The sequence below is a fragment of the Helianthus annuus genome, chromosome 13 (assembly GCF_002127325.2).
Source record: "Helianthus annuus cultivar XRQ/B chromosome 13, HanXRQr2.0-SUNRISE, whole genome shotgun sequence".
NCBI classification, from domain to species: Eukaryota; Viridiplantae; Streptophyta; class Magnoliopsida; order Asterales; family Asteraceae; genus Helianthus; species Helianthus annuus.
In genome coordinates, this window is record NC_035445.2 from 168673850 (window position 1) to 168701819 (window position 27970).

General features: G+C 38.4%; 2 protein-coding genes across 2 annotated transcripts; both read left to right on the top strand.

The window, feature by feature from the left end:
- The first annotated feature begins 10380 nt into the window (after positions 1-10380).
- Positions 10381-12271, top strand: LOC110886334 (putative disease resistance RPP13-like protein 1). Its single transcript, XM_022134112.2, has one exon. The coding sequence runs from the start codon at positions 10473-10475 to the stop codon at positions 11811-11813; it is 1341 nt and encodes a 446-aa protein (XP_021989804.2). The 5' UTR covers positions 10381-10472; the 3' UTR covers positions 11814-12271.
- On the top strand, positions 11809-27845 carry LOC110864201 (putative disease resistance protein At3g14460). Its single transcript, XM_035981749.1, has 7 exons — positions 11809-13941; positions 14367-14453; positions 26022-26304; positions 26516-26737; positions 26902-26984; positions 27060-27294; positions 27387-27845. Exons 1-2 carry the CDS (start codon positions 12194-12196, stop codon positions 14377-14379), a joined length of 1761 nt encoding a protein of 586 aa, XP_035837642.1. The 5' UTR covers positions 11809-12193; the 3' UTR covers positions 14380-14453; positions 26022-26304; positions 26516-26737; positions 26902-26984; positions 27060-27294; positions 27387-27845.
- The last annotated feature ends 125 nt before the right edge of the window (positions 27846-27970 follow it).

The following is a 27970-nucleotide window of genomic DNA, read 5'->3' on the forward strand; positions in this document are numbered from 1 at the left end:
TCTTCAACAAATCATGATGAGACTTTCGAGTAGCTGCATTGCCTTCTCCTCTAGCAACTAAGGCATCCCACAATGTTTTCGTGTTCTTGCAGTAGGAGAACTGATGATAGATATCTTTGTTGAGTGCTTGTGTAAGTGTAGCAAAGGCCTTTTTCTCCAATTCATAAGCCTTCTTGTCATTTTCGAGCATGTTAGCATAACCTTCTGAAGTGGACTCTGCAACTTCAAGATTATCATTGAATGCATTGATGAAACACGTCCAAAGATCGGTGCTTTGCCCTTGAACATACGTGTGAAAGCGGCTTTTCCATGATGGAAAGTCGTTCATATGGTCCAACTTTGGTGGACGATTGTTGCTGCCCGTTTCGCTCTCACTAATCAGAAGATTTCGAATGCTTTGACTTTGATTGGATACCAATGCCCATTGACTTGGACTGATTGATGGCGGAGGAAACATACTTTTCGCCCAAGCTGCAGCAGAGGTTAGTTCTTGACTAGATTGTGAGTCAATACTCCAGTCCCAAGGACTTGTACAACTCATTTTGATGAGATACTAATAGAAGACCTTAACAAACACAAACTTGTTAAATTCAAACAGACAAGAATCGAAAGATACTATTTGTTCGAAGGATCAACAGTGTTCGAAAGATCACTGTTGAGTTTCGAACAACGACTTCGAAAGATTCTCCAAGACGAAGGATCCTTATCTTTCGAATAATAACTGTAGCTCGAACAATATATCCTTCGGAAAGATTCCTTGGCTCGAAAGATAAATCACAGACTTCGAAGGATATTCGAAGGATCAATATCTGTCGAACCTCCTCTGATCGAAAGATAAACTTTCGACTTCGAAGGATATCTTTCGAACTCTTCTGACACAGCTGACACAAAAATGACAGGTTGGTGAAAAGGTGATGGGTTGGTAGAGATCTTTCGGCAGAAAGGTATGGTTAGACCATACTTTTTCACCAACTCAGACTTTTCAAATAAAATATTGCCGAAAATGGAAAGTCTTATCCAGAAAATCCGGTCACCGGAGTAAGCCGGAATTTTGGCCGGAAATCACCAAGTTCCTTAAAAACAAGTTTTAAGTTACCCAACCCGTTCCTTAACACACCCGGTAAGTTTAGAACACGTTTTTATGCCAAAAAATGCGAGAAAAACACTAAAAACGGGTGCTAAACAAACACTCCAAAGTCTTGTACAAACCCGGTTTTTAACAAGGAAAAGAGCCACGGCTCTGATACCACTTGTAGGTCCCTCGGAGGTTGAGGTTAAACCTTATCCTTGTTATGTTTAACACACTAGCAAGTGCGGAATCCAAGCTAGAGTGCAAACCGAGATGAAACAAGCACAAACACAAGACACACAATATTCACCGATTAACACCACTTGTATTAATACGTATGAAAGGTTCGGTTACAAGCTCAATGTTTACAAATCAGTTTTGCAAACTCTCTAAGTGTGTGTGTGTTCTTGACAGAATACTCTCTCTATCTCTCGAGTGTCTATCTTTCTGTCTCTTGTGTCTAGAGTGTCTAGGATGAAATGAACACACTACATGGGTATATATACCCAAACACAGGTTGTCTGGTCGAAGGATCAGGAATGCTGATCGAAGGATCAGATAGATGATCGAAAGATCATCTATCGAACTAAAACCTGTCGAAGGACCACATCATCTATCGAATCCTTATCCTTCGAGCTCATCGAAGGATCTAAATAAACCTTCGATGACTCATCCTTCGATGAGTCATCTTTCGACAACTCATCCTTCGACACACACATCACAACCAAATCTAACTGTTTGGCCAAGTCAAACCAGGAGGAAGGTTGACTTGGTCAAACTTACATGACTAACAAGGATATCGTTTTACATCATGACCGAATACAGACAAAGTACAGACACAAGTGCACCAACAAATAGCAGGATTTTTGTTAACTTTTAGATAGCTACACTGCTACATTGAATTGAATTATATTTATGTGTTTTTAATTTGATGTAGTTTTGTTGTGGTTATTATATGCCAAACTACCAAAGTTTAGTAATCTATGGTATAATTATGAAGTTTAATGAACTTGTCTAGTTTTCTTGTAACCACGTTGGATGTTTATCCGTGTCGAAGAAATCACACTTCTTTTTCTTTGAAATTTGGAAAAGTTGCATTCTCGCACAGTCACATATTTGTTTATTCTCGCAACATATAAATTGCACACAACTGACCACTTCGATCTGGCTCGGTTAGGATTTTATAAGCTCATAGAGATCATTATATATATATATATATATATATATATTATGAACTACCTAGTCGCTACCACAATTTATTTAGTTGAGTTTGGATTATCTATAATATTTATAAGTTCAGAACAATCATTTAAACGGTGAATCTTGAATAGATTTCCTACCTTACAGGTTAATAGACTAGAAACAGAACTGTCAAGATGTATATGCACAAGAGTTAAACTTTAGAGTAAACTTCCGTTTTGCTCCTTGTGGTTTAGTCGTTTTAACGGTTTTGCTCCAATGTTTTAAAAATAGCCATTTTACTCCCTGATCTATAAAAAGCTTATCTCTATTTCACTCCCCGCCCCTAACGCCGTCCAATTCAACTGTTAAATCCTGATCACATGCCCCTCACATGAGGGGCATTTTAGTCTTTTACCATTCAAACTTATTAATTTCCCTTTTTAATTTTCACACACTTTCTCTCTCCCAACCCCACCCACACCATCACCTCTTCTTCTACCCCCAAACCACCACCACTAAACCCAACTCGCAAACGGATCTTTCCCTAACTCTTTAACCATCAAACCCAATAACATCACCATTATTCACTCACAATTATACACCACCTCCTTGCTTCTTGGCGCAGAAACTGTCACCAAAATAAGATCAGAGATCTGAAGTAGAAATTTGGGCTGCCGTTGAAATTACTGTTGGATACTCAAGTTAGAGTCAAAATTGAAACTTTGAGGACGAAAAAAGTTGGAATTCGGATTGAATGGGATGGGATTCATAGCTTGATTCCAAAGGGTGGTGGGACTGGGCGGAATACGACGGTGGCGGCTACTGTAACGGAGACCGGAGGACGCCGGGAAAAACGATAACCCCTCCACAACCTCTACTGCTTCATCCCTTTGGAGGCACACCGGAGACCAGAGGACGCCGAGAAAATGAATCTACCTGTTGTAGGTTGGTGACGGTGTGACGGCGAACAGTGACGCGGTTGTGTTTGCATGGTGAATGTGGTGCGACGGTATCAAATTGTGGTGGTGAGGGCAATGCTTTTTCTTCTATGTATTTTTTAATGTCTTTTGCTCACATTATTGATTTTGTAGTTACCATTGCTAGAACAATGTTCCATTGAGTTTGAACTATGGTTTTTTCCGGTGGTGATCGTGATGTCGGGGTGGAAATGGTTTGCAGGTCGGTTGGAAAAACAATAGGGAAACAACATGTTCGTAGGTTGATGGCAGTCTTGTATAGCTCGCCGGTGAAGGGAGGTGGGTCTTGACCAGGCTGGGTGGTGGTGGTTTGGGGGTAGAAAAAGAGGTGTCTGATGGTGTGGGTGGGGTTGTGAGAGAAAGGGAAACTAATAAGTTTGAATGGTAAAAGACTAAAATGCCCCTCATGTGAGGGGCATGTGACCAGGATTTAACAGTTGAATTGGATGGCGTTAGGGGCGGGGAGTGAAATAGAGATAAACTTTATAGATCAGGGAGTAAAATGGCTATTTTTAAAAGATTGGAGCAAAACCGTTAAAACGACCAAACCACATGGAGCAAAACGGAATTGAAAGAAAAGAAAAAAAGTATTTTTGTAACTTAAGTATTTTGTTTTTTAGGGAACAAGTGTGTTGTATGCTTTGTTAGGTTATATAATAATGTTGCACCTTAACGTTTGTGGGGGCAAAATTTTGTAACTTAAGTATTTTGTTCATAAAGTTGTTTTACGATACTTTTTTAATTTAATTTATCGGTGTTTGGGCCACCGGTGTTGTATATAACAAATAAATGTAAAAGCATTAGGTGAAAAACTAGATATACACGTTGAATAAGGTTACATTATATGTGACTTTATATGTACCATCTTATTAAGGTTACATTCTACAAATGAGCAATAAATATTACATTATATGTAACATTTTACAAAAAAAAAAAATGTAACCAATGAGGAAAAAATGTTACTTTATATGTACCATCTTATTAAGGTTACATTCTATAAAATATTCTATAAAATGAGCATTAAGTATTACATTATAGGTAACATTTTACAAAAAAAAGTACAAAAAATAACGTTGCATTTCTGTATAATTTTAAAAAATGTAAACACCCAGTAAACAAGAAAAAATGCTTGTTTTTTTACCATTTAAAGGATATCCACATACATAAAAGTGTAACGCTTTTTCTTTTCTTTCTCCTCCAACACAAAGTATTATAAATTATGTTGATGCAAATTTTGTGTTCGATGCTTGTCGAATAGATTAGATTTTATTTTACGTTGAATATGTAACAGTTAGTGAAACGGTCAAACGAATGTGTATTGACCCGCTCGTTTGAAGTGGTCAAACGAGAGGGTTATGTGTTTGACCGTATGTGTGTGCAAGTGAAATGGGTGTGGGTATAAATACCACCCTTGTCTTACATTTTCACTAGAGAGAGAAGGGGAGCTCATTTGAGAGTTCCCTGTGAGCTTCATTGTGTGGGGGAGAGATCACCACTTGGTCTCTCCCCGGATATATACTCCTTTGGTATTAGTTCGGTTATCATATAAACGGGCCGATTTGTAATGTTATACTACTGATTAATACAAAGAAGTGTGTTTATCCATCTCTAATCTCTCCCGTCTTGAACCGATCTCACACTAATCGCGGTTTCGGTCATGAAACACGGTCCTACAATTGGTATCAGAGCCACGGTGCCCGATTTAGTAAATCTAACCGTTTACTAAGTCACATGTGCTCTAGATCTATGATTTTAGTGGTTTTTGTTCAAGATGTAAAGTATGGTGAAATAAGAAAAACCCAGATTTGAACCCGCATATGCAGATCTGTGATGGAACGGACTGTACAAAAGGTTTGGGTTTTGTATTTCACACCAGAAAATCAAGTTATCATCATCAAATATCATATATACAATGTTTTTATACAAATCTGCAAAAGAACAGTACACTACGTTCTTGAAGAAGTGGTGGCGGCTGTAAAGAAATTTTAGGGTTCCCGACGAAACCCCACTTCCCATGACGAAACGAAACCCTTCGGCGAAACCCTCTGTCGAGTCGTTTCGTCAGACAATGAGTTTCGTCGTCCCCCAATGAGTTTCGTCGGCTTCATGTTTCATCGTCTCTGGTGTTTCGCCGGAGTCCTTTCGTCGGCTGAAGTCTGTTTGCTGATTATCGCAGAAAGGAAGACATCTAATGTTGGCGGTTTGGGGTTTTGACAGCAATTTATGGGGTTTTGATGAATCAATCGGAGCTGGAAGATGAGTTGTCGGCTACTCAATTTTTTTTTGGGTTTGTTCATCGAGAAAGAGAAGAGGATGACAGATATGGTTGTTAGATAATGGGATTGTTGGAAGTCTGTGTATCGAATATAAAAAAAGAAGTCTGGTTTGATTCTTTGAAGTTGGAATCGGAGAGGGAGACTTGAAAGAGGCAGATGCACAATTTTTTCTTTGAGGCTAACAACTGGATTGCTTGATGCTGGGTATTACTAAAGAAGAAGACATGGATGTCGACTGCTTGCTATGCATCACAGAAGTGAGAGAATGGAAGTATGTTGTTGGCTGAAAAAGTTGCAGATAAGGTTTGGAAGTTAAGTGGTTGCATGGGCTAGGTTATGTGAGCCCAGTGACTAATGGAATGATTTTTTTTTGGGCTCACAAAAGATGATGGCACCTGTTTGTTGCAGCTGATTTTTTTATGTGGGCCACAAGTTTTGATTATTGGGTCCCGCAAACGAACAGGAGATGAATTAATTTGAATTGTTGTGAATGGGGTTTTAAGGTTTCATATCTCACCTTCATTTGATTATTCTTGGGACCCACCATGAAGGTGTAAATGACGACATTTATGCCACATTTGAAATTATGAATTTTTAGTATGGTTGGGGCCCACATGGTAAGTGACAAATTAGGGAATACTTGGCTTGAATTTTTTTTCTTTGCAAGGATAACTTTTATATAGAAATTCAAGGGTTTGATGATGAAAACTATTTTTTTTTGAAAAATGTGGGGTAGTCTCGGTTACCGATGCAAATGTCAAATTTTGGTGACTTGACTACTATGGGCCAAAAACAAAAACGGTATGTTCACTTCTGCACGTCAATATTTATGATTGTTATCGGTTATTCGTAAATGTTCGAGAGCATTTTGTTTATTGTCATATTCTCGCATTTGAAAACGAACGTATGAACCTGGAATGTCAATACCGGTCCTAACGAGTTCACAAAGTCTTTGGAGGGATACAAGTCGGATCCTACGGGGTACTAGGCGAAATTTCTTTATCAACTAGAATATGCAACGAAGAAATCTTTTTGTTTATTGTCCTATTCTCGCATTTGGTAACGAATGAATGAACCTAGAATGTCAATACCGGTCCTAACGAGTTCACAAAGTCTTTGGATGGATACAAGTCGGATCCTACGGGGTACTAGGGGACGTTCTTATTCAACTAAAATATGCAAAGAAGAAAGTCGCTTTCGTGATTTTTCGAAACCGAGAAGATTCAGTGAAGATTGACGATAGTTTCGCTAAGTGAAGGGAATTGGTGAACATGTGAAATTGACGACAGTTTCTTTGAAGTGGAGAGAATCTGTTAAGGTTTAGAGATCTTACCAAAGAAATGGGGGTAAAAAAATTTCAAATATTGAATTTCTTCGGTAAATTTCTAAACGCAATCACAGGTGGTAGAGTTTGTGATTTTCTGGTGATACAAACGGTTCTGCGTGGAATGTTTTGCACAGATACATATTTGAGGATTTTAATTAATTCTCCAGCCAGCGTGAAGAGTTTTGCACGAAAACATACAGGTATCTAAAGTCGACAGTAGTTTTAAAGCACTGTTTACTGAAGACCTGGGGGAATCTTTATGAAAGTTGATAGTTCAAGGCTGAAGACCTGCAGGATTTGGTTTTGGGTTTGATGTTTCTTTGGGATTTTACAGGGATCTTGGGGTAACTCAATTCGTTGAGTTTGCAAACGATGTACTTGGTCAAGCTGACTTCCTGAGTACTGATGCTGAAGATCCGTAGTGCATTACATGGTCAACTTCACAAAGGCAAGACAATGAGATCTGGATGTAGTTCAACTAAGCGTGCCGTTTGGTTGAGCTTGCAAGGGATACACTTGGTCTAGCTGACTTTCCTGAGTGTTGATGCTGAAGATTAAAGTGCATTACTTGGTCGATTCCACAAAGACGGTTTACAGAAGACAGTTCACCAGAAATCTCTATCAGTGTAGTATGCTTGTATGAAATAGAGTTCTTACGATAAGATCAAGACTTGATGTAGTTCTTAAAAGAATGGAACCCTTGTCAAATGCCGGTTGGATTATTGGAAGATCAGCGGAAGATCGGTCAATTGAGGAAATTGCACAACACCCAACACGGATACACGTACTTTAAGGGGGAAATATTTTACAAGGAGCGTCAAGATACTACTTACCTGGATCATCGGTCAAGGGGGAATTTGTTAACACAGAGAAGATGAATACTTGACTGAAGATCGATTGCAGTTGCATTTTCAGCATTCGACAGCAATGGACAAGGGGGAATTTGTTGATGCAAATTTTGTGTCCGATGCTTGTCGAATAGATTAGATTTTATTTTACGTTGAATATGTAACAGTTAGTGAAACGGTCAAACGAATGTGTATTGACCCGCTCGTTTGAAGTGTCCAAACGAGAGGGTTATGTGTTTGACCGTATGTGTGTGCAAGTGAAATGGGTGTGGGTATAAATACCACCCTTGTCTTACATTTTCACTAGAGAGAGAAGGGGAGCTCATTTGAGAGTTCCCTGTGAGCTTCATTGTGTGGGGGGAGAGATCACCACTTGGTCTCTCCCCGGATGTATACTCCTTTGGTATTAGTTCGGTTATCATATAATCAGGCCGATTTGTAATGTTATATTACCGATTAATACAAAGAAGTGTGTTTATCCATCTCTAATCTCTCCCGTCTTGAACAGATCTCACACTAATCACGGTTTCGGTCACGAAACACGGTCCTACAATATTGTGTGGGGGAGAGATCACCATTGGTCTCTCCCCGGATGTATACTCCTTTGGTATTAGTTTGGTTATCATATAATCGGGCCGATTTGTAATGTTATACTGCGGATTAATACAAAGAAGTGTGTTTATCCATCTCTAATCTCTCCCGTCTTGAACCGATCTCACACTAATCACGGTTTCGGTCACAAACACGGTCCTACATATTACATCACATTGTTACAAAAGTCGTCTTCCTACAACAAGATGTTACATGTTGGTACGTACACTACAAAGAAAGATGTTACATATATTATACATATATATGAAGTTACACCACATGTAAACATACATTTTCTGTACAATTTCAAAAGATGTAAACACCCAGTAAACAAAAAATGAGCAATAAGTATTACATTATATGTAACATTTTACAAAAAAGTACCAAAAATAACGCTACATTTTCTGTATAATTTCAAAAAATGTAAACACCCAGTAAACAAGAAAAAATGCTTGTTTTTTTTACCATTTAGAGGATATCCACATACATAAAAGTGTATCGCGTTTTCTTTTCTTTCTCCTCCGACACAAAGTGTTATATTATATCACATTGTTACAAATTTTAAACTAAAAAGATTTTACATTTAATGTACATAAAAGTGTATCGCGTTTTCTTTTCTTTCTCCTCAAAAAATGTGAGCACGAAATAGCTTTTCAGTCTTTTACATGTGGTCATGCGGTCTATCTATTTTTTATTTCTTTTAAATGCTTAAACTTTTGTGTAGCCTCATATTTTTAAATGGATTACTATAATATGATTTTTTTTGGATGAGACCGGATTCATTGTGAAATCCTCTATAGATGACTAACTGATCCATTTTTCAAAATAACCTGTTTTGACATGTTACAGGACCCACACGTTTTGCCATCATTGGTGAAAGGTTGATATATCCATTTTGGCCAATAAATAAATGAGGTTTAAACTTTATATATACTCAAGGAAATAATGGATTTTAATAATTCAAACTATTTAATTTTTTAAGGGAATAATGGATTTTAATAATTCAAACTATTAGTCGTTGGCCGACAACGGTCCCAACTTAAAAAATAACCAGTGGTGATCCCACTTTTCACATATTGCAAAATAATGGACCCTTACTAACATAACCTTAATTTATTTTTGTCCTCTTATCGTTTTCAGTTTAGTAAAGGTCAATTGGTTTACAATATATGAAAAGGTGAGACCACCACTGGTTATTTTTGAAGTTGGAACCGATGCCGGCCAATGGCTAATAGTTAGGATTATTAAAATCAATTATTCCTTTTTTTAAAAGTAAAACTAAGGAACTATTTTTTTAATTTCGGAACAACCCATTACTAGATGCTCCTACAATTACAGCCACATGATTATCTTTGACAGAAAAGCAAATTCTTTGCTTTATTTTGACGATAAAGTCTGCCAGCCAGAACATGCACAAGAATATTTAAGAAGAAAAGTTTTCCATAATAATCACACGAATAGAATAGCTTGTTACAATCCCACAAGTTATTCTCTAAGGATACGGTTTATTTTTGTACTATAAACATGTGTTACAACTGTTATTTCAATGCACTCCTCATTGATCATTTAGATCCATAGTTCCAGTTTTAGTAATTGCAATAAACAATGGCTGAAACTATTGCTACTGAACTCATCAAAGTCCTTTTCCAGAAGCTGTCTGATGAAGCCTTCAAGCGAATTGCTCGTGCTCAGGGAATTCACAACGAGCTCAAGGAGTTGAAGAGCACACTGTCCAGGATCCAAGATCTGCTTAGCGATGCTTCCCAGAAGGAGGTGACTCATAAATCTGTCAAATCATGGCTGAATGCTCTCCAACATCTGGCTTACGATATCAATGACGTACTCGATGATTTGGCTACCGAAGACATGCATCGTGAGCTGACCCTGGAATCAAGAGCAATCATCTGCAGCAAGGTAAGAAAGCTCATCCCATCATGCTGCACAAATTTCTCACTAACTCATAGGCTGTCTCCCAAGTTAGATAGTATTAACAGAGAGTTAGAAAATCTAGAAAAACAAAAAACGGATCTAGGTTTGCTTAAGATAGATGAAAAGCCAAGAAATACTAGTAGAAGAAGGGAAACCTCTTTGCCAGAACGCGATGTTGTCGGAAGAGAAGTTGAGAAAGAGCAATTTCTTAACAAGTTGTTGGGGGATGATGGGTCATCTCAGGATAACTTTAGCGTCTTACCTATAGTTGGTATGGGTGGGGTTGGAAAAACCACTCTAGCTAGACTTTTGTATAATGATACAAAGGTGCAGGATTACTTTGAACCCAAGGCATGGGTTTGTGTTTCAGATGATTTTGATATTTTCAAGATAACTGATGCTATCCTTCAAGATGTGACTAAAGAAAACAAGAAATTTAAAGATCTGAATCAGCTTCAAAAGGCTCTCAGTGAGCAATTTAAGGACAAACGATTTCTACTAGTAGTTGATGATGTGTGGAGTGAAAAGTATGCGGATTGGGAAAACCTAGTGCGCCCATTTCTATCATGTGCTCCTGGAAGTAGGATAATCATGACAACACGTAAGAATCAATTGCTCAAACAGATAGGTTTGCATAATGTAGACCATCTCGAGAGTTTGCCGAATGAAGATGCACTGCGTTTATTTGCAATACATGCATTGGGGGTAGATAACTTCAACTCACACACGACACTTAAACCGCAAGCTGAAGGTATTGTGAAAAAGTGTGGTCGTTTGCCTTTGGCTTTAAAGGCAATTGGAAGGCTTTTAAGGACAAAAACAGATAGAGAAGACTGGGATGACGTGTTGAATAGCGAGATATGGGATGTAGAAATCGGTAATGCCACTGAAAGTGGTAAAGATGTAGAAAATAGTGACAAGATTGTTCCGGCACTTAGGATAAGCTACCATGAACTTTCTGCAGATTTGAAGCAGTTGTTTGCATACTGTTCCTTGTTCCCCAAAGACTTTTTGTTTGACAAGGAGGAGTTGGTATCATTGTGGATGGCAGAAGGGTTTTTGAACCCATCCAAGTCACCAGAACGCTTGGGCCGTGAATATTTTGAAATTTTATTATCAAGGTCATTTTTCCAACATGCACCTAATGATGAATCATTGTTTATCATGCATGATCTGATGAATGACTTGGCCACTTTTGTTGCCGGAGAATTTTTTCTAAGGTTTGACAATCATATGAAGACAAAGACAGAAGCTTTGGCAAAGTATCGACATATGTCATTTACTCGCGAGGAGTATGTAGGTTACCAAAAGTTTGAGGCATTCAAAGGAGCCAAAAGCTTGAGAACATTTTTAGCAGTATCTCTCGGTGTAGATAAAGGTTGGGTCTCTTATTACTTATCCTCTAAGATTTTGGATGACTTACTTCCAGAGTTAACATTGTTAAGGGTCCTTTCTTTGAGTCGTTTTCAGATAAGTGAGGTACCGGAGTTCATTGGTACTTTGAAACACTTGCGGTATCTTAACTTATCTCGAACAAATATAAAAGAGTTACCGGAGAATGTTGGCAACCTTTATAATCTACAGACATTGATTGTTTCTGAGTGTCGGGGTTAACTAAGCTGCCTAAAAGTTTCTTAAATCTTAAAAGGTTACGACATTTGGACATAAGAGATACTCCGTTGGAGAAGCTGCCATTGGGGATTGGTGAGTTGGAAAGCCTTCAGACTCTCACCAAGATCATCATTGAAGGAAATGATGGCTTTGCAATAAATGAGCTCAAGGGATTAACAAATCTCCATGGGAAAGTTTCCATTGAGGGATTGCACAAAGTGCAAAGCGCAAAGCATGCACGGGAGGCGAACTTATCTCTGAAAAAGATTACTGGATTAGAGCTGCAATGGGTTGATGTGTTTGATGGCTCACGAACGGATACACTTGAAGAGGAAGTTCTCAATGAGCTGAAACCTAATAGTGATACGTTGAAAACGCTTTCAATGGTGTCATACGGGGGAACACAAATTTCAAATTGGGTTGGTGATCGCTCCTTTCATGAGTTGGTTAATGTGTCAATACGTGGTTGTAAAAAATGCACATCTCTACCCCCATTTGGGTTGCTCCCATCACTTAAGAGGTTGCATATTCAAGGCATGGATGAGGTTAAACTCATAGGTCTGGAGTTAACCGGAAATGATGTTAACGCCTTCCGTTCACTTGAAGTGCTAACATTTGAAGATATGTCTGGATGGGAGGGGTGGTCAACTAAAAATGAGGGTTCAGCAGCAGTGTTTCCATGCCTTAAAGAGCTTTATGTAAAGAATTGTCCACAATTGATTAATGTCTCACTTCAAGCACTGCCTTCACTCAAGGTTCTTAGAATTGACACATGTGGTGATGGTGTGTTGAGAAGTCTAGTTCAGGTAGCTTCATCAGTCACTAAATTGACAATAAGTTGTGTATCAGGGCTTATATATGAGGTGTGGAGAGGAGTTATAGGGTATCTTAAGGAAGTTGAAGATTTAAGTATTGAAGAATGTAATGAAATAGAATACTTGTGGGAATCAGAAACAGAGGCAAGTAAGCTTCTTGTGAGATTAAAGGAATTGAGATTAGACTTCTGTTCAGGTTTGGTAAGTTTAGAAGAGAAAGAGGAGGATGACAATTTTGGGAGCAGCACCCTGTTATCTCTTAGAACTTTGTATGTAAATTCTTGTAGTAGCATAAAGCGTTTATGTTGTCCAAATAGCATTGAGAGTTTGGAAATTATTGGTTGTTCAGTTATTACAGATGTCTACCTCCCAAAAGAAGGAGGGAATAAGCTCAAATCAGTTAGAATATGGGGTTGTTATAAACTTGAGGGAAAAATCAACAAAACAAGCATGCCAATGCTTGAAACCCTAACTATTATTGCTTGGGAAAATCTAAGATCAATCAGTAAATTGAGTAACTCCACTCACCTCACCAGCCTGCGTGTATCATTTTGTCCACATATCATGTCACTTCCAGAGCTTCAGCTATCAAACCTCACCCGTTTGTCAATTTTTGAATGTGAAAGTCTGGTGTCATTACCTGAGCTATCGAATCTCACCAGTTTGTCAGTTAGTGATTGTAAAAGTCTGGAGTCATTACCTGAGCTATCAAACCTCACCCATTTTGAAATTTCTGAATGTGAAAGTCTGGTGTCATTACCTGAGCTATCAAACCTCACCTTTTTGTCAATTAGTAATTGCGAACGTCTAGTGTCATTACCTGAGCTAAAGAATCTCGCCTTGTTAAAAGATCTGAAAATCAGAAGGTGTCCAGGTATTGATGTTTCCATTCATGGTGGGCGTTGGCCTCCCAAATTGTGCTCACTTAAACTAGAAGGGTTGAAGAAGCCCATATCAGAGTGGGGGGATCAGAATTTCCCAGGTTCCCTTGTTGAACTATCTTTATATGATGAACCTGATGTGAGGAATTTTAGTCAATTGTCCCACCTTTTCCCTTCTTCTCTTACATCTTTGGTAATATCCACATTTGATAATCTGGAATCACTATCAACCGGACTCCAACACCTCACATCTCTTCAACATCTGTACATTGGGAATTGCCCAAAGGTGAAAGATCTACCAGAGACGCTGTTACCTTCACTTTTGAGTTTGGGAATATATGATCATTGCCCAAAATTGAAAGAAAGGTGTGAAGGAAGAGGCTCCCACTACTGGCCCCGAATCTCTCATATCCCCAAAATCGAAATAGACTGCAGGTACTTTTGTCTATTTTTTAATATTTCTTCACTGTTAAATATCTATTTTGATTGAAATCATGTCTTACTCTGATGTTTTCTTTTCTTAATTCAAATTTATTTCAATTAGACATGCGGTTATTTTTTATATCACCTTGACTTTCGGTCTGATAAATTCAAGAATCTGTTCGATATGTTGTTTCCTAGCCAACAATTTCATTATCCTGTTTTGCAATTTCATGAATTGAGTTTCTTCAGTGATTCATTTTTAGTAATTCCATTAAAAACTTGGCCTTTCAGCAAATCTCAGGCATATGATGACTGAATCAGCAAATAACAATTTAAGTGTCAATCAGCAAATAGCAAATTCCATTCTACAACATTTGACCACCCCATTATCATATAATAACCTGGTTTTGATTATTGGTATTCATGATATAACACAGGATTTATTCATGATAGCATGTTGGATTCATTATTCAAAGATGCTTTTGAGGTTGATTTTCACAGCATGTGCGGTTTAAGTGAAAAAGGTAAATCAAAATATCAAAAAATTATGTTACACACACACACATATTATATACATATACACAGGCACACAAATAAGTATAAATAACACATTTTTAGTATAGTCTTTCAATAATATGTTAATGCACTTTTGGGTGATAAGTGCAAGGCTTCCAACATTTAGGGTCTTTATTGAACAATGTCCAAAGTTTGGAAAGAGTTTATGTTGGAAAGAGTTTATTTTGGAAAGAGTTTATGGCTAGAAAGAGTTTATTTTGGAAAGAGTTTATGGCTAGAAAGAGTTTATGGCTAGAAAGAGTTTATTTTGGAAAGAGTTTATTTTTAGACAGAGTTTATATAGACTAGCTTTGTCTGAGTTTTGTATAGATTAGGCTTGTCTGAGTTTTGTGGCAAAAACTCTGTGTTGGCTTTGTGCTCTATGTTTTGTCCGGGCTTTCTATTTAGTGTTGAAAGTCCGGGTTTCACCTTGTATATATACTTTAATATGGAATAGACAAGGTAACGATTTCTGTGTGAATTTCTGTGCCCTAATCATTGTGCTTTTTGTCTGGCGGCGCTTTGTGTGAGTGACGTCATTCATCTTCATCAAGAATACTCTGTGTATTCTTGATTTCTCTCTCAAATCCTTGCATTCTTGTGTTCATCTACAGTGGTTGATCATCAGGTGGATTCCGCACACCTTTTGGTTGCTTTAGCTGAGTGAGATCTTGGATTAGGAGGCCTTACAAGTGGTATCAGAGCAGTGTGCTCATACTACTGTAGGTGTTCTTAGTTTGAAGGTTTTGGTGAGATTAGTTCATACTTTGATTGGGTTTAGTGAGATTTTAGTGAGTTTTTGTGTGTTATTCATGATTCTTCATTCATTTCTAGTGTTTGGATGATGGATTTTGAGTAGTTTAGTGAGTTTTTAGTGTTTTCTTCATCTGGGTTTTACAGGGGTTTTTGTTCTTGTTCATACAGAGCTTTGAAGGAGATAAAGATTCTGAGTTTTAATCTTTGGAAGCTTGGTCTGAGGTTTACACTTTGTGTTTGTGTCTCCGGGGTATTATTGAACCAGTGTGTAGTCACATTGGGGAGATACTCCGAAGATTGGTTCCTTCTGAGTTTTGAGACTTGTCTGAGTTTCAATTCTTTCAGTCTGAGCTTTCTCCTTGTCTGAGTTTTCCTTTTAAAGTTAATTGTGTCTGAGTTTAGTTGTTAGTCTGGTCCGAATTTATCTAGTTTAGGTAATTTTTAGTGTCTGAGTTTGTGTTTTGGTCCCAATATCGTGAGTCCGAGCTTATATTTACTTGTGTCTGAGTTTATATATTCATTTTGAGTCCGAGTTAAAGTAGTTTATATAGTGTCAGAGTTTAAATTTTTAGTATTGTCCGAGAATCAAGTCTGAGTTTGTAAGTCTCCGAGAAACAAGTCTGAGTTTGTAAGTCTCCTTGACATCTCCGAGTTTATTAAATATATATATATCAGTCTGAGTTTATTAATTTATACCTAATATCTTGTCCGACTTTAATATTAGAGATTAGTCCGAGTTTAATATTAGATATCTAGGCCGAGTTTAACAATTAATATCTAGTCAGAGTTTATATATTACTATTATTAGTCCGAGTTAGTTAGTTTGTCGAGTTTATTAGAAGTCCTTTGAGTCGGTCCGAGTTTATTAGAACACCTTGAGTCCGAATTTATTAGATTGTCTTGAGTCTGAGTTTTTAATCTTGAGTCCGAGTAGTCTCTAGATAATCAGTTTGAGTCCGATTTTGTCATCTGAGTTTACTTTTATCCTGTAGTTAGAGTCCGAGTTTAATACTCTCACTCTAGTCTGAGGTATAAGTGCAGTGTGTCCGAATTTTTTTAATCAGTAAAGGTGTCTGAGTTTTTAAATTTCTAACAGTGTTGTGTTCGAGCTCTGTTGTCTGTGTTTAATTTCAGGTTTCTGTGATCCGGGGTACACACTCTGACTATAGCTCACTTCACTGCTTGGAAGTTCACTGTTGTCTAAAATGGCAAACAACAATCTCACTACAATGGTGCAAAGCCTCAAGCACAATGCTGAGGTAGGAAGTAACGACAAACCTCCTTTGTTGATCAACGAACTTGATTTTCCTGAGTGGAAGGAGCGTTTCGAAAGATATGTTCGAGCAAAAGACATCAAAATCTGGTTGTGCATCGTTAAAGGATGTGGAGCTACTCCAGTACGTACGTTGACGATTGACACGTACTTGGCGCTTACTGACGATCAGAAGAAGTTTTATGACTGTGAAGAGAAAGCAATGTCAATGATAACGATGGCAATGACACAATCTATACTTCATACGTTCCGTAAGAGAAATAGCTCAAAGGAATTGTGGGATAGTATGATCCAGCGATATGAAGGAAACGAAATGTACAAGAAACGACGTCTCGAACGTTTGAAGACTCAATTCGTTGTGTTCAAGGCTTTGAAGAATGAATCGTTTGATGACACAGTGAATCGATTTTATCATCTGCTGAGCGAACTTGATAGAAGTAAAGAGGGTATCTACACTGAATTCGAGAAGGTTGAGAAGTTTCTGAATTGTCTTTCGAGAGAATGGAATATGTACACTGCTTTGATCAGAGAGGGTGTTCTCTACGAAGAGCTTACATTGGAAGAAGTTGTTCAGAAGCTGAGGGGTTACGCTTGGAATATGGAAGATCAAGCATCTGAATTCGAGAAGATCCAAGATCCTCAGTTGTATAAGGCTTCGAAACCAACGGATAAGGGTAGTAATGGTGGAGTCGGTGTTGCTTTGTATTCGGAAAATGAAGGTCATGCAAGTGAACACGCCTTCATAAGCAACACAGTCAGCTCAAGTGGAACAACCAATTCAAATCAAGGGATGTACTCTTCTAGTGGCGCTCAGAAATCTCAAGGAACAAGTGTGAACATTCCTAAGATAGATGCAAGCGGGTTGAAGTTGATTGAAGAAAATATGGGTTTGTTGGCGTCCTTCATGACTGCATACGAGAATTTCTGTCTTGGGAAACTCGTTGAACCATCAAGTCTCGATGAAGACTTCGATCAGATAGATCAAGACGAGATGGAAGAACTTGATCTACAGCTCAATATGGCATTGCTAGTCCGTAGAGCGAAGAAGTTTCTGCTGAAGACGGGTAGGAAGTTCATAGGGGGTCAGACAAAGACTCGAATGGGCGTCGACATGTCAAAGGTAAAGTGTTACAACTGCGGGATCTACGGGCATTTCGCACGTGATTGTCGAAAGCCGAAGATGGAAAGATCTGACAGAGACAACAACTCCCGAGGAAACAACTCAAGACCTCAAAACAATACATCAAATGCTGCCTCCAACTCAAGTGGTCGTTCAAGTGGATCTGAAAATACCACATCTTCGACAAACAATGCTATGGTGGCTCAACCTTTACAGAGTGTGACTGAGCCTTATGACTGGGGTTGTGCTTTGGAAGACATCTCAGGAGCTATTGTGTCACAAGCTTTCATAGCTGAAATTGTGAACGAAGAAGTGTTTGAAGAGGTTGTTGAAGAGACAAGCATTGAGGAGCTTGCAGTTGTAGCTGAAGTTCTTGGGGAAGAGTTGGATTCGGGAAATGTTACTGAGAATGAAAGTCCTTCGATCGAAGAGACTGTTGAGAAGCCTAGCAAGACAGAAGATGGAGAAAAAGGAGAACGCTTTGAATTCAACATCTCCACAGCTGAAATGCAGCAATTTGCGGATGCAGAAGCTAAAAGGTTGGAAGAAAATTCCGTAGAAAACGAGGCTTCTGCATTCATGGCTGGCATTGAGGTAAAATCATCTTCTGTAGATAAGCGTTGTGCTAGATGTGTTGAGTTTGTGACTAAGATTGATAGATATGCACTTCATAACACAAACTTAATTGCAGATTTAGAAAAATCCAGAGAACTCATTGCTGTTTTGTCTAATTCGGATAAAGAACACCGAATTAAGATAAAAGCACTGAAAAATGATATCTCTGAATTTGAGAGACTTGTGGCTGTGGGTAATCTTAGAAATCAGGAATTAAGATCTGAACTTGAAATGAATCAAAATTGTGTTTTGGAAAAGAACAAAATCATTTTGGAAAAAGATAATCTGATTTTAGATTTGCAACGAAAGATCGAAAAGTTCAGGGATTCATCCGACGTGATGAACTTCTGTATTAACAGCCAACGTCTCAAAGAATCTGAGGAAGGAATGTTTGGCATTGGTTATAACAAGGTGCCTCCTCCGGTAAACCATAATTATACATCGATGCCAAGCATTGACCCTGAATTGGCAAATTTTGTGCCAAAGACTCCTCTAACGGTTGAACCACAAAGTGAGTCAGAATCTGAACCAGATGAAGTCACTGACTCAGATCAGTCAAAGAAGAGTGGCATGTCTAAGAAAAATGAAGTGAACCTTGAAAACATTGAAAATTTGATAAGCAACAAGATTTTAGAAATTTTCAATCAAGTTCAAAATGAAAAATCAAAACCAAAGTCACGTGGGAAAAACAAAAAGGCTTTGAAAAATGTCCCTAAAACAGAGTTTGTTAAAGGGGAGGATTTTATCAAAGAAGAAGTAAAAATTGAAACAGGTTCCAACTCACAGTTTGTGAACCAAATTTTGAAAAATCCCACAAATGCCTCTTCATCTTCGACCGATCATGAGGAACGTCCAAAGAATGCTGCGAAAATTCGCAAATGCTACAAGTGTCGTGGGAAAGGACACTTAGCAGCAGACTGTCCAGATGACAGGGGTAAATCACTTGTTGATCCTGATCAAAAGAAACCTTTTGTTGACAAACCTCAAAATGAATCAGTTAATGTTGAAAAGAAAAATGGTAAAAATCAAAAGGTTGAGAAAACCAAAGTGATTAAACATGAAGTAAAACCAGTTGTTAAACCAAATGTTAAATCACAACAAAATCAGGATCAAGAGGAGAAACCCGCTGTTAATAACCGTGGGGACAGATCAGAAAATGTGCCTCAAAGACATGATACTCGTGAGAAAACCCCTCACAGACGACAAAATCATGTCACCTTTCAAGGCGTTGAGAATGACAAACGTTCTGGAGGTTCGAACAACAACTATGCTAGACCTCATGCACAGAACAAATTCGTGAATGATCGAAATGCGTCACCCCCCCGATTTCCAAATCAAAGACCGCATTCGAATAATCATCCACGATCATTCTCAAGACACGAAGATGCTCCTAGATTTGGTAGGAATTTTGAGTCACCGAGGAATCAAAATTACAATTACCAAAACTATGGAAGCCGAGGGTATGGAAACTCTGGTTATACCAACAGATCGTCAACTCCGTATAATCCACGATTTGCGGGGACTCATTCCAACAATTTCCGAAATGGTGGACACAGAGGCGATGATGGTTATTTCAAAGAGTTTTCTTATGTTGACGAATCAGGACGACCCAAGACCATCATGGCTTGGGTCCCACACTCTAACTAAATTTTTGTTGGGGAGTGTAGGAGCAGCTGAAGAGGGCTATCTATATTTGGTATATCGATAGTGGCTGTTCCAGACACATGACAGGAAATAAAGAGTTATTGAACAATTTTAAACAATTTCGTGGTGGTTATGTGAATTTTGCCGGTGAAAAGGGTGGTTACATCACCGGTGAAGGCTCTGTGTCAAATGGAAAAATCACGCTGCATAAAGTGAACTACGTTGAAGAACTGAAGCACAACTTGATGTCGGTTTCTCAAATCTGTGATAACAAGTACACGATGTTGTTCACTGATAAAGCTTGCTTCGTACTGCGTCCGGGATTTGTTGTTCCTGAAGATTGGATCGTTATGAGGGCTCCAAGGGTGAATAACACATATGTCATGGACATGCGCCCGTTGGTTAACTCATCTGCTCCAGTGACTTGTCTACTTTCAAAGGCGACTGAAGATCAATCGTATCTCTGGCATAGGAGAATGGGCCACGTGCATCTGCGAAAAATGAACCACTTAGTGAAAAACAACTTGGTGTTGGGGGTTCCTTTACGTAGTTTTAATATGCACAACAAATGTGAATCTTGTGAAAAAGGAAAAATCAAACGAAAGCCTCATAAACCGAAAACAGTTAACTCAATCCAAAAACCACTTGAATTGCTTCACATGGATCTTTTCGGCCCGATCCATGTGGCTAGCATTGGTGGAATGTCTTATTGCTTAGTTGTCACTGACGATTTCTCACGTTATTCATGGGTATTTTTCTTAAAAACAAAGGATCAAACCGCTGGTATTTTAAGAGATTTATTCAAACAACTTGAGAAAAATTATTCACTTCCTATTAAGAAAATCCGAAGTGACAACGGCACTGAGTTTAAGAATCAGTATATGGATGAGTTATGTCGGGAAATGGGAATCATTCATCAGTTCAGCGCTCCATATGTTCCTCAACAGAACGGAGTTGCAGAACGGAAGAATCGTACCCTAATTGAGGCGGCCCGCACTATGCTTTCTGAATCAAAATTGCCAATTTTCTTCTGGGCCGAGGCGGTGAACACTGCATGTTATGTGTTAAATCATGTGCTTACTGTCAAAAGAGAAGATAAAACTTGTTATGAATTGCTTGAAGGCAGGAAACCGAACCTCTCTGGTTTTCAACCTTTTGGGATTAAGTGTGTTATCAAACGCACCAAAGATACTCCGAAAATGGGGGAAGTTGGTGAAATTGGGTTCTTTTTGGGTTATGCCAATGGAACTCCAAACAAACGCGTTTATAACATCAAGAAACGAACAGTGGAGATCGTGTTTGATATAACTCCTTTGAGTTTCGATCCTCCACCGTCCGAATTCGGTCCCAAAAGCGGTTATGATTATGATAAATTATTTGATTCGTTTGATCTTCCTGATGTTTCAGAAGAAGATTCGGAGGTTGTATACACACATCTTGTGAACCAAGATGAAGTGGATGCGAGCTGGAGAGCAAGTATTCCTACTAATGTGTCTTCGAATGTTCCAGTCGCTGATTCTTCGACCGTAAATGATGTTGTTGCTGAGCAGATCCCTAATGCAGCTGCTCAAACTACAAGTGGAGATCTATACGTTGACTTTTCAGCATATCCAAATGTTGATGCGTCTTCTGGCAATGGTGGAGCCTCTAGTAGTAATGCAAATGCTGAGGGGGAGATTCAATCAAATTTGGGAAACAATCTTCAAGCTCCGGCAATCCCAGTTCCAAGAACAAATATTCATCATCCTGTTGATAATATTATTGGGAATCCAAGTGCTGGAGTGCAAACGCGAAGAAGTATTTCAGAAATGCAATGTTTGTTCTCTGCTATCAAGAAAGAAGAAATCTACAATCTTAGCCTGCACGAATGTTTTATCTCTCAGATAGAGCCAAAGAACTATCAGATGGCTCTGAAGGATAATTCTTGGTGTGAGGCGATGCAAGAGGAGTTAGCTCAGTTCGACAAGTTAAAGGTGTGGAATTTGGTCGATCTTCCAAAGGGCCAGCATGCAATCAACACGAAATGGGTTTTCAAGTGCAAGAAAGACGATAAGGGTGTCGTTGTTAGAAACAAAGCACGGTTGGTTGTTCAAGGCTTCAATCAGGAAGAAGGGATTGATTATACAGAAGTTTATGCACCGGTGGCAAGACTGGAAGCTATTCGTTTGTTTCTAGCTTTTGCTGCACACATGCGTATCAAAGTCTATCAGTTGGATGTGAAAAGCGCTTTCCTTTACGGGAAATTGCATGAAACTGTGTATGTGTCCCAACCGCCGGGTTTCGAAGCTCCAGGGTTAGACAACAAGGTCTATTTGTTGGACAAGGCTCTCTATGGTCTCCATCAGGCTCCTCGAGCGTGGTACGAGACATTGTCAAAGCATCTTTTGGAGCATGGGTTCTTGCGTGGTGCAATCGACTCCACACTGTTCATTTTGAAGAAAGGGGGAGATTTTCTGATCGTGCAAATTTACGTTGATGACATAATCTTTGGTTCTTCAAATGAAGAGTTGTGTCGTGAGTTTGAGAAGGTGATGAAGTCAAAGTTTGAAATGAGCGCGATGGGCGAGTTATCATTCTTTTTAGGTCTTCAAGTGAGTCAAGAAAAAACCGGGACGTACGTGCATCAGACAAAGTATGTCCACGAGATTCTCAAGAGATTTGGATTGGAAGATAGCTTACCTTATGACACGCCTCTACCGACAAATCTCAAGCTTTCACCCGATGATGAGAAAGATCCTGAAGTGGATCCGACTCTATATCGAGCAATGATAGGTTCATTGATGTATCTTACTGCTTCACGACCAGATATTATGTTCTCTGTTTGTTTGTGTGCTAGGTACCAATCAACTCCGAAGGAGTCGCACTTGAAAGCTGTCAAGCGTATTTTCAGATATCTGAAAGGAACGCCTAAGCTTGGATTGTGGTATCCAGCTGAAGGTGGTCTGGATTTGATGGCGTATGCTGACGCAGATTTCGGAGGGTGCCGGATGAACAGAAAGTCAACCTCTGGCGGCGCACAACTTCTTGGAAACCGTCTTGTCTATTGGCAATGCAAAAAGCAAGTTGCCGTTTCTCTATCCACGTGCGAGGCCGAGTACATTGCTGCTTCAAGCTGTTGTGCTCAGGTTTTGTGGATTCAGCAGCAAATGAGGGACTACGGTTTGAATTTTACTCGAACTCCTATCCTTGTTGATAATAACTCTGCCATTTCCATAACAAACAATCCGGTAAATCACTCACGCACTAAGCACATAGATGTTAGGCATCACTTTATTCGCGACTGTGCTGAGAAGGGGTTGATAGAAGTGGTTAGGGTAGACACCTTGGATAATCTTGCCGACCTGTTTACGAAAACATTCGATCGGGCTAGATTTGAAAATCTGGTCCGAATGATTGGCATGATCAACCCAGAGTAAAATGCTTTCCAAACTCGCATAGAAACTTTAGTTTATCTTTTCTGTATAGTTCTTACCGCTTTCGAAAATTTAAAAAAAAAAAAAAAAAAAAAAAAAACTCCAAAAATATTTTACTTAGTTGTAGGATAAATTTCAGAAAAATACAAAAACATAGGAAAAATCTAAAATGAAGTCGTGTTGAGATATAAGGGAAATGATAGTACATCGGTTAGTCGTATCTGGTGCAGGACTATGGCTATATATATATGAGATTAACTGTTAAATGTGACAGCTTCATTATACGTTGCATCGGTAGGTTTTACGCGTAAATAAGAACCCGTTTTTGGTATATAAACATAATGATCTGCGTAACTCGTGTGGCGCATCTCTCGGATATATGGTCTTGGTACCGTAATTTCGTTTGATAGATTGCCGAGGTTCTGAGATACGTGGTCTTTATGCTGTTTATCATCTGGGTATCATGGTTGCTTCTTTTACCGGAAAATAACGGGGACGCAAGTCTAGATCTTCCATGATACCATACATACGTGTAAATATCTTCAAAACATGATGCACCCGACCCGAATAAGTGATAAACAATCACATGTCCCACAAAATCTTGCGGGAGTCAAGTCTATCCTCAATAAGTGATTCTATCACAAATGACTTGCTCCTGTGCCCTTTGCATCTGAAATTCAAATAAGTGAGTATCTCACATTAGCTTATACGTTCAAAAACAGATGATAAATGGTATACTCACCAGTAAGATGATCTCTCGCGCATACCTTGATACGGGAGTATATTCTGAGGTGGGTAAACATAGTTAATGTCAGCTTAATACACTTAATTCCATATCTCTAAAACAGTGTTCGAAAGCGTGCTAAAACTTAAGTGGACCACAATACCGTTGAACGTCTTGAACTGTCAACATTATTCTAAAACATTAAAGCTAAATGCCATGGTTTCTGTGTTGGATACAGACAGAAAAACCGATATGATTCCTTTGCTCCGACTTCACAAAAAGATATTTAGTGTAAATACGTTCTAGGTTTTATTTCCTTTTCAGTCAAAATTTGAAAAATCACAAAAAGATTTTGCTTTCTTGTTTCTATGTGCGAGTTATCATATTAAGTATACTCTAGGGTTGTGAAAATTGTTTAAATAAGTTATTAAATATTGATTGTTTAATATTTCAATTGTTTATTCTTGGGTATTGGAAGTTATTTTTGGGATCCAGGTTTGGGCCGATATCTTCGGGGTCAAGTTTCTTAATCCTGGGTTAAGTGTTTCAGGTCTGGATCGTTCATCTCAAGATGAAAGATTGGAGAAGCTGTGTGCATCTGGATCGTTCATCTCAAGATGGAATATTTGGAGAAGCTGTGTGCATCTGGCTCGTGCATCTCAAGACTGGGGAATCAGTGATTTCTAAAACGAAAGTGACGGAGGAGATTGCTAAGGTGCTGGATCTGATTTGGCTTGCAAACTTAAGGGGAGCACATCTGAAGAAGCTTCGGCGCCTGCCTCTAAAATACAATGAAGAAGATCGTGTTCTAGCTGACCAGTCCATCAAGTTGGTTCAGTTCTGTGTGAAGAACAAGGTCTGGGCAGGAAGCAGCTCTCGAAGAAAGGATGAAGATCTCAAGTCCAATGAAGACCATGCACTGATCAAGGGGGAGTTTGTTAATGCACTTTAGGTGATAAGTGCATGACTCCCATGTTACCAATGGAAGTTTGAAGATCTCAAGTTCAATGAAGACCATGCACTGATCAAGGGGGAGTTTGTTAATGCACTTTTGGGTGATAAGTGCAAGGCTTCCAACATTTAGGGTCTTTATCGAACAATGTCCAAAGTTTGGAAAGAGTTTATGTTGGAAAGAGTTTATTTTGGAAAGAGTTTATGGCTAGAAAGAGTTTATGGCTAGAAAGAGTTTATTTTGGAAAGAGTTTATGGCTAGAAAGAGTTTATGGCTAGAAAGAGTTTATTTTGGAAAGAGTTTATTTTTAGACAGAGTTTATATAGACTAGCTTTGTCTGAGTTTTGTATAGATTAGGCTTGTCTGAGTTTTGTGGCAAAAACTCTGTGTTGGCTTTGTGCTCTATGTTTTGTCCGGGCTTTCTATTTAGTGTTGAAAGTCCGGGTTTCACCTTGTATATATACTTTAATATGGAATAGACAAGGTAACGATTTCTGTGTGAATTTCTGTGCCCTAATCATTGTGCTTTTTGTCTGGCGGCGCTTTGTGTGAGTGACGTCATTCATCTTCATCAAGAATACCCTGTGTATTCTTGATTTCTCTCTCAAATCCTTGCATTCTTGTGTTCATCTACAGTGGTTGATCATCAGGTGGATTCCGCACACCTTTTGGTTGCTTTAGCTGAGTGAGATCTTGGATTAGGAGGCCTTACATAATACTATTTGATCCATCTGAGATAACCACGTGAACCCTTGTATTATATATAAATGAGTTGAAACTGTCACATCCACAAAATATGAAGAACAGTTTTGACTCTTGATGTCAAACAAATTATATTGATTTACAAATTGGTTACCATTCTTCGTTGAAAATGGATTTATAACTGGGATGGAAATGCAACAGGTTCAGCATCATCTTTAATGGAAAAAAGTTGTTTTTTTTTTAACATCTTGTTACATTACGGAGATTCAAGATAAGCAACGGGTTTGGCCACTAATGTCAAAGAGTGTTGTTTGACCCTTGAATTTTTAAATTTGCAGTTAAAGAAAGAAGAAAATCTATCAAGCTTCTTGAGTTTTTTTTTACATTCTTGTTACATTACTGAGATTCAAGATAAAGTTGCAACAGAAATCGAAAAAACAACAAAAATGAGAAACAAGGTCACAAATGTTGTAGAATTTGAAAACGGTGTGAGTGAAGAAAGCCTAGAAAAGATGCAGAATCTTCATGCAGATTTCAACGGAAGTTCCAGTGGTATGCTATCTCAGATATTTAGCAATTTCTCATAACTTACAGGAGAGTCAGAGGCTCATATCGTAACAGGTTGGGCCTACTGAAAGTTCTTTTTGTCTGAAAGTTATAAATTAATTAATATTAATAATTAGCGTCTCAACAGAAGAAATAATATTTCAATGATAAGCCGGTTTTTTTTACGAAAACAATTTCAAGGGTTTTAATTTTTTTTATTACACTTTTGGTAACTTTACATCTTATAATACAAATGTGGCAAGCTTCATATGCTGTTGTTTACTAGGATGAACCTTTTCGGTGGAAACAATACCATCAGACGCCAGATTTATATGCTTTGCGGGGTGATGATGTATCTATATGTTATGATGTGAAGAAAGGAGATTACCATACCTTGTCAGCCATATGCCATAGGCAGGGTCAAGTTTGATGCATTCGAACCTGAAAGATGGTTTCATCACATTGTTGCTTTCATCCACAAAGCATCCTTAAGTTTACAGCTTTGCAGGTTAGTAAAAATACAACCCATATTGATCATTCCTTTTTCGTTCAGATCATGTAACTGAACCATTGATTTGTAAAATTTTATGTGGCCTTGTTTAACAGTCAACCTTCAAGTTATGTCATATGACCAAAGCAAAAGTTTTGACATGATTTACTATTTTGATGAAGAAACACAAGAGGGACAAAGAATTTGTTTGGCTCAAGAATTTGCGTATGTGCTGCAGATGAAGGAAGATCTTTGCTTCTATTTAGTTAAGTTATTTCATTTTCAATGTGAATGAAAACAAAAGTGCAAATGCTTAATCTTCACATTGATGGTGATACAGAGTTGATCCATGATCTAGCATACTCGTATTTGGTGCAATTAGACACACGGAAGTGGATTGGAAAATGGTTCATGCTAAAAAAGGATTAACTTTCAGTACGTTTGAAGTTATATGGGGGATAAGTAATGGACATAAACGTCTCGACGAGCCACACGCATGGACAAATGCTATAGGCGGGTTTTCCCAAATCTCGGCAACCAATTTCGTCATCTAGAGCTCCAGTTTTGAAGCCAAGGTTTTCCCCAATTTTAGCAGTCTCAATTAATTTCGTCTACTTGTAAAAAATGGCTAGATTTTTTAACTAGATATTTATTTGTTGTTTTTTAGGCTGTTAATTTCAAGGAACCCTTGGAGCGGTTACACATTGCGTCTGATGGCACTTGGCATTCATGGGCTAAGTTACGCACCTCCGATTGGAACTTATAACCAATAAAGAATTAATGGAACTTGCCTTTGATGTCAAGTTACCATCTGATGAAGATTAAAAGAACTTGCCACTCAAGCAAGTTACCTCTAGTGAAGATTGATGAAGTCTCGCTAACGAAGAAGAGATGCCACGTATTAGCCTATCATTTGATGAAGACAATCTGTTGAGAGGATGTTATACGTAATTGTCACTTGTCAATTCCGTACATCTCAACAAGATAACAAAAACATGAGTCCGTATTGAATTAGTTATCACTTGACCTCATAGCTTATCGTGTCAAGCAGTTGAGTATGAATTCGGTGCTAGAACTTATGTGTGCAAACTTTAGAGGAAATTTGCAAGCCACCCAACCTAACATATCTAGGAAATCGTCTGTAAAATTTGTTACTAGTTTTACATGAGGTATTAAAACATTTGATTTTGATTAATTCCTTGTGCTCAAAAGAATTGTTCTTCTACTCTTGTTTATTGCTATGTTCAATCT

Bases quoted from the DNA above. Each gene is read 5' to 3' on its own strand.
- LOC110886334 (XM_022134112.2), top strand. From the start codon at position 10,473: ATGGGTGGGGTTGGAAAAACCACTCTAGCTAGACTTTTGTATAATGAT.
- LOC110864201 (XM_035981749.1), top strand. From the start codon at position 12,194: ATGGTGTCATACGGGGGAACACAAATTTCAAATTGGGTTGGTGATCGC.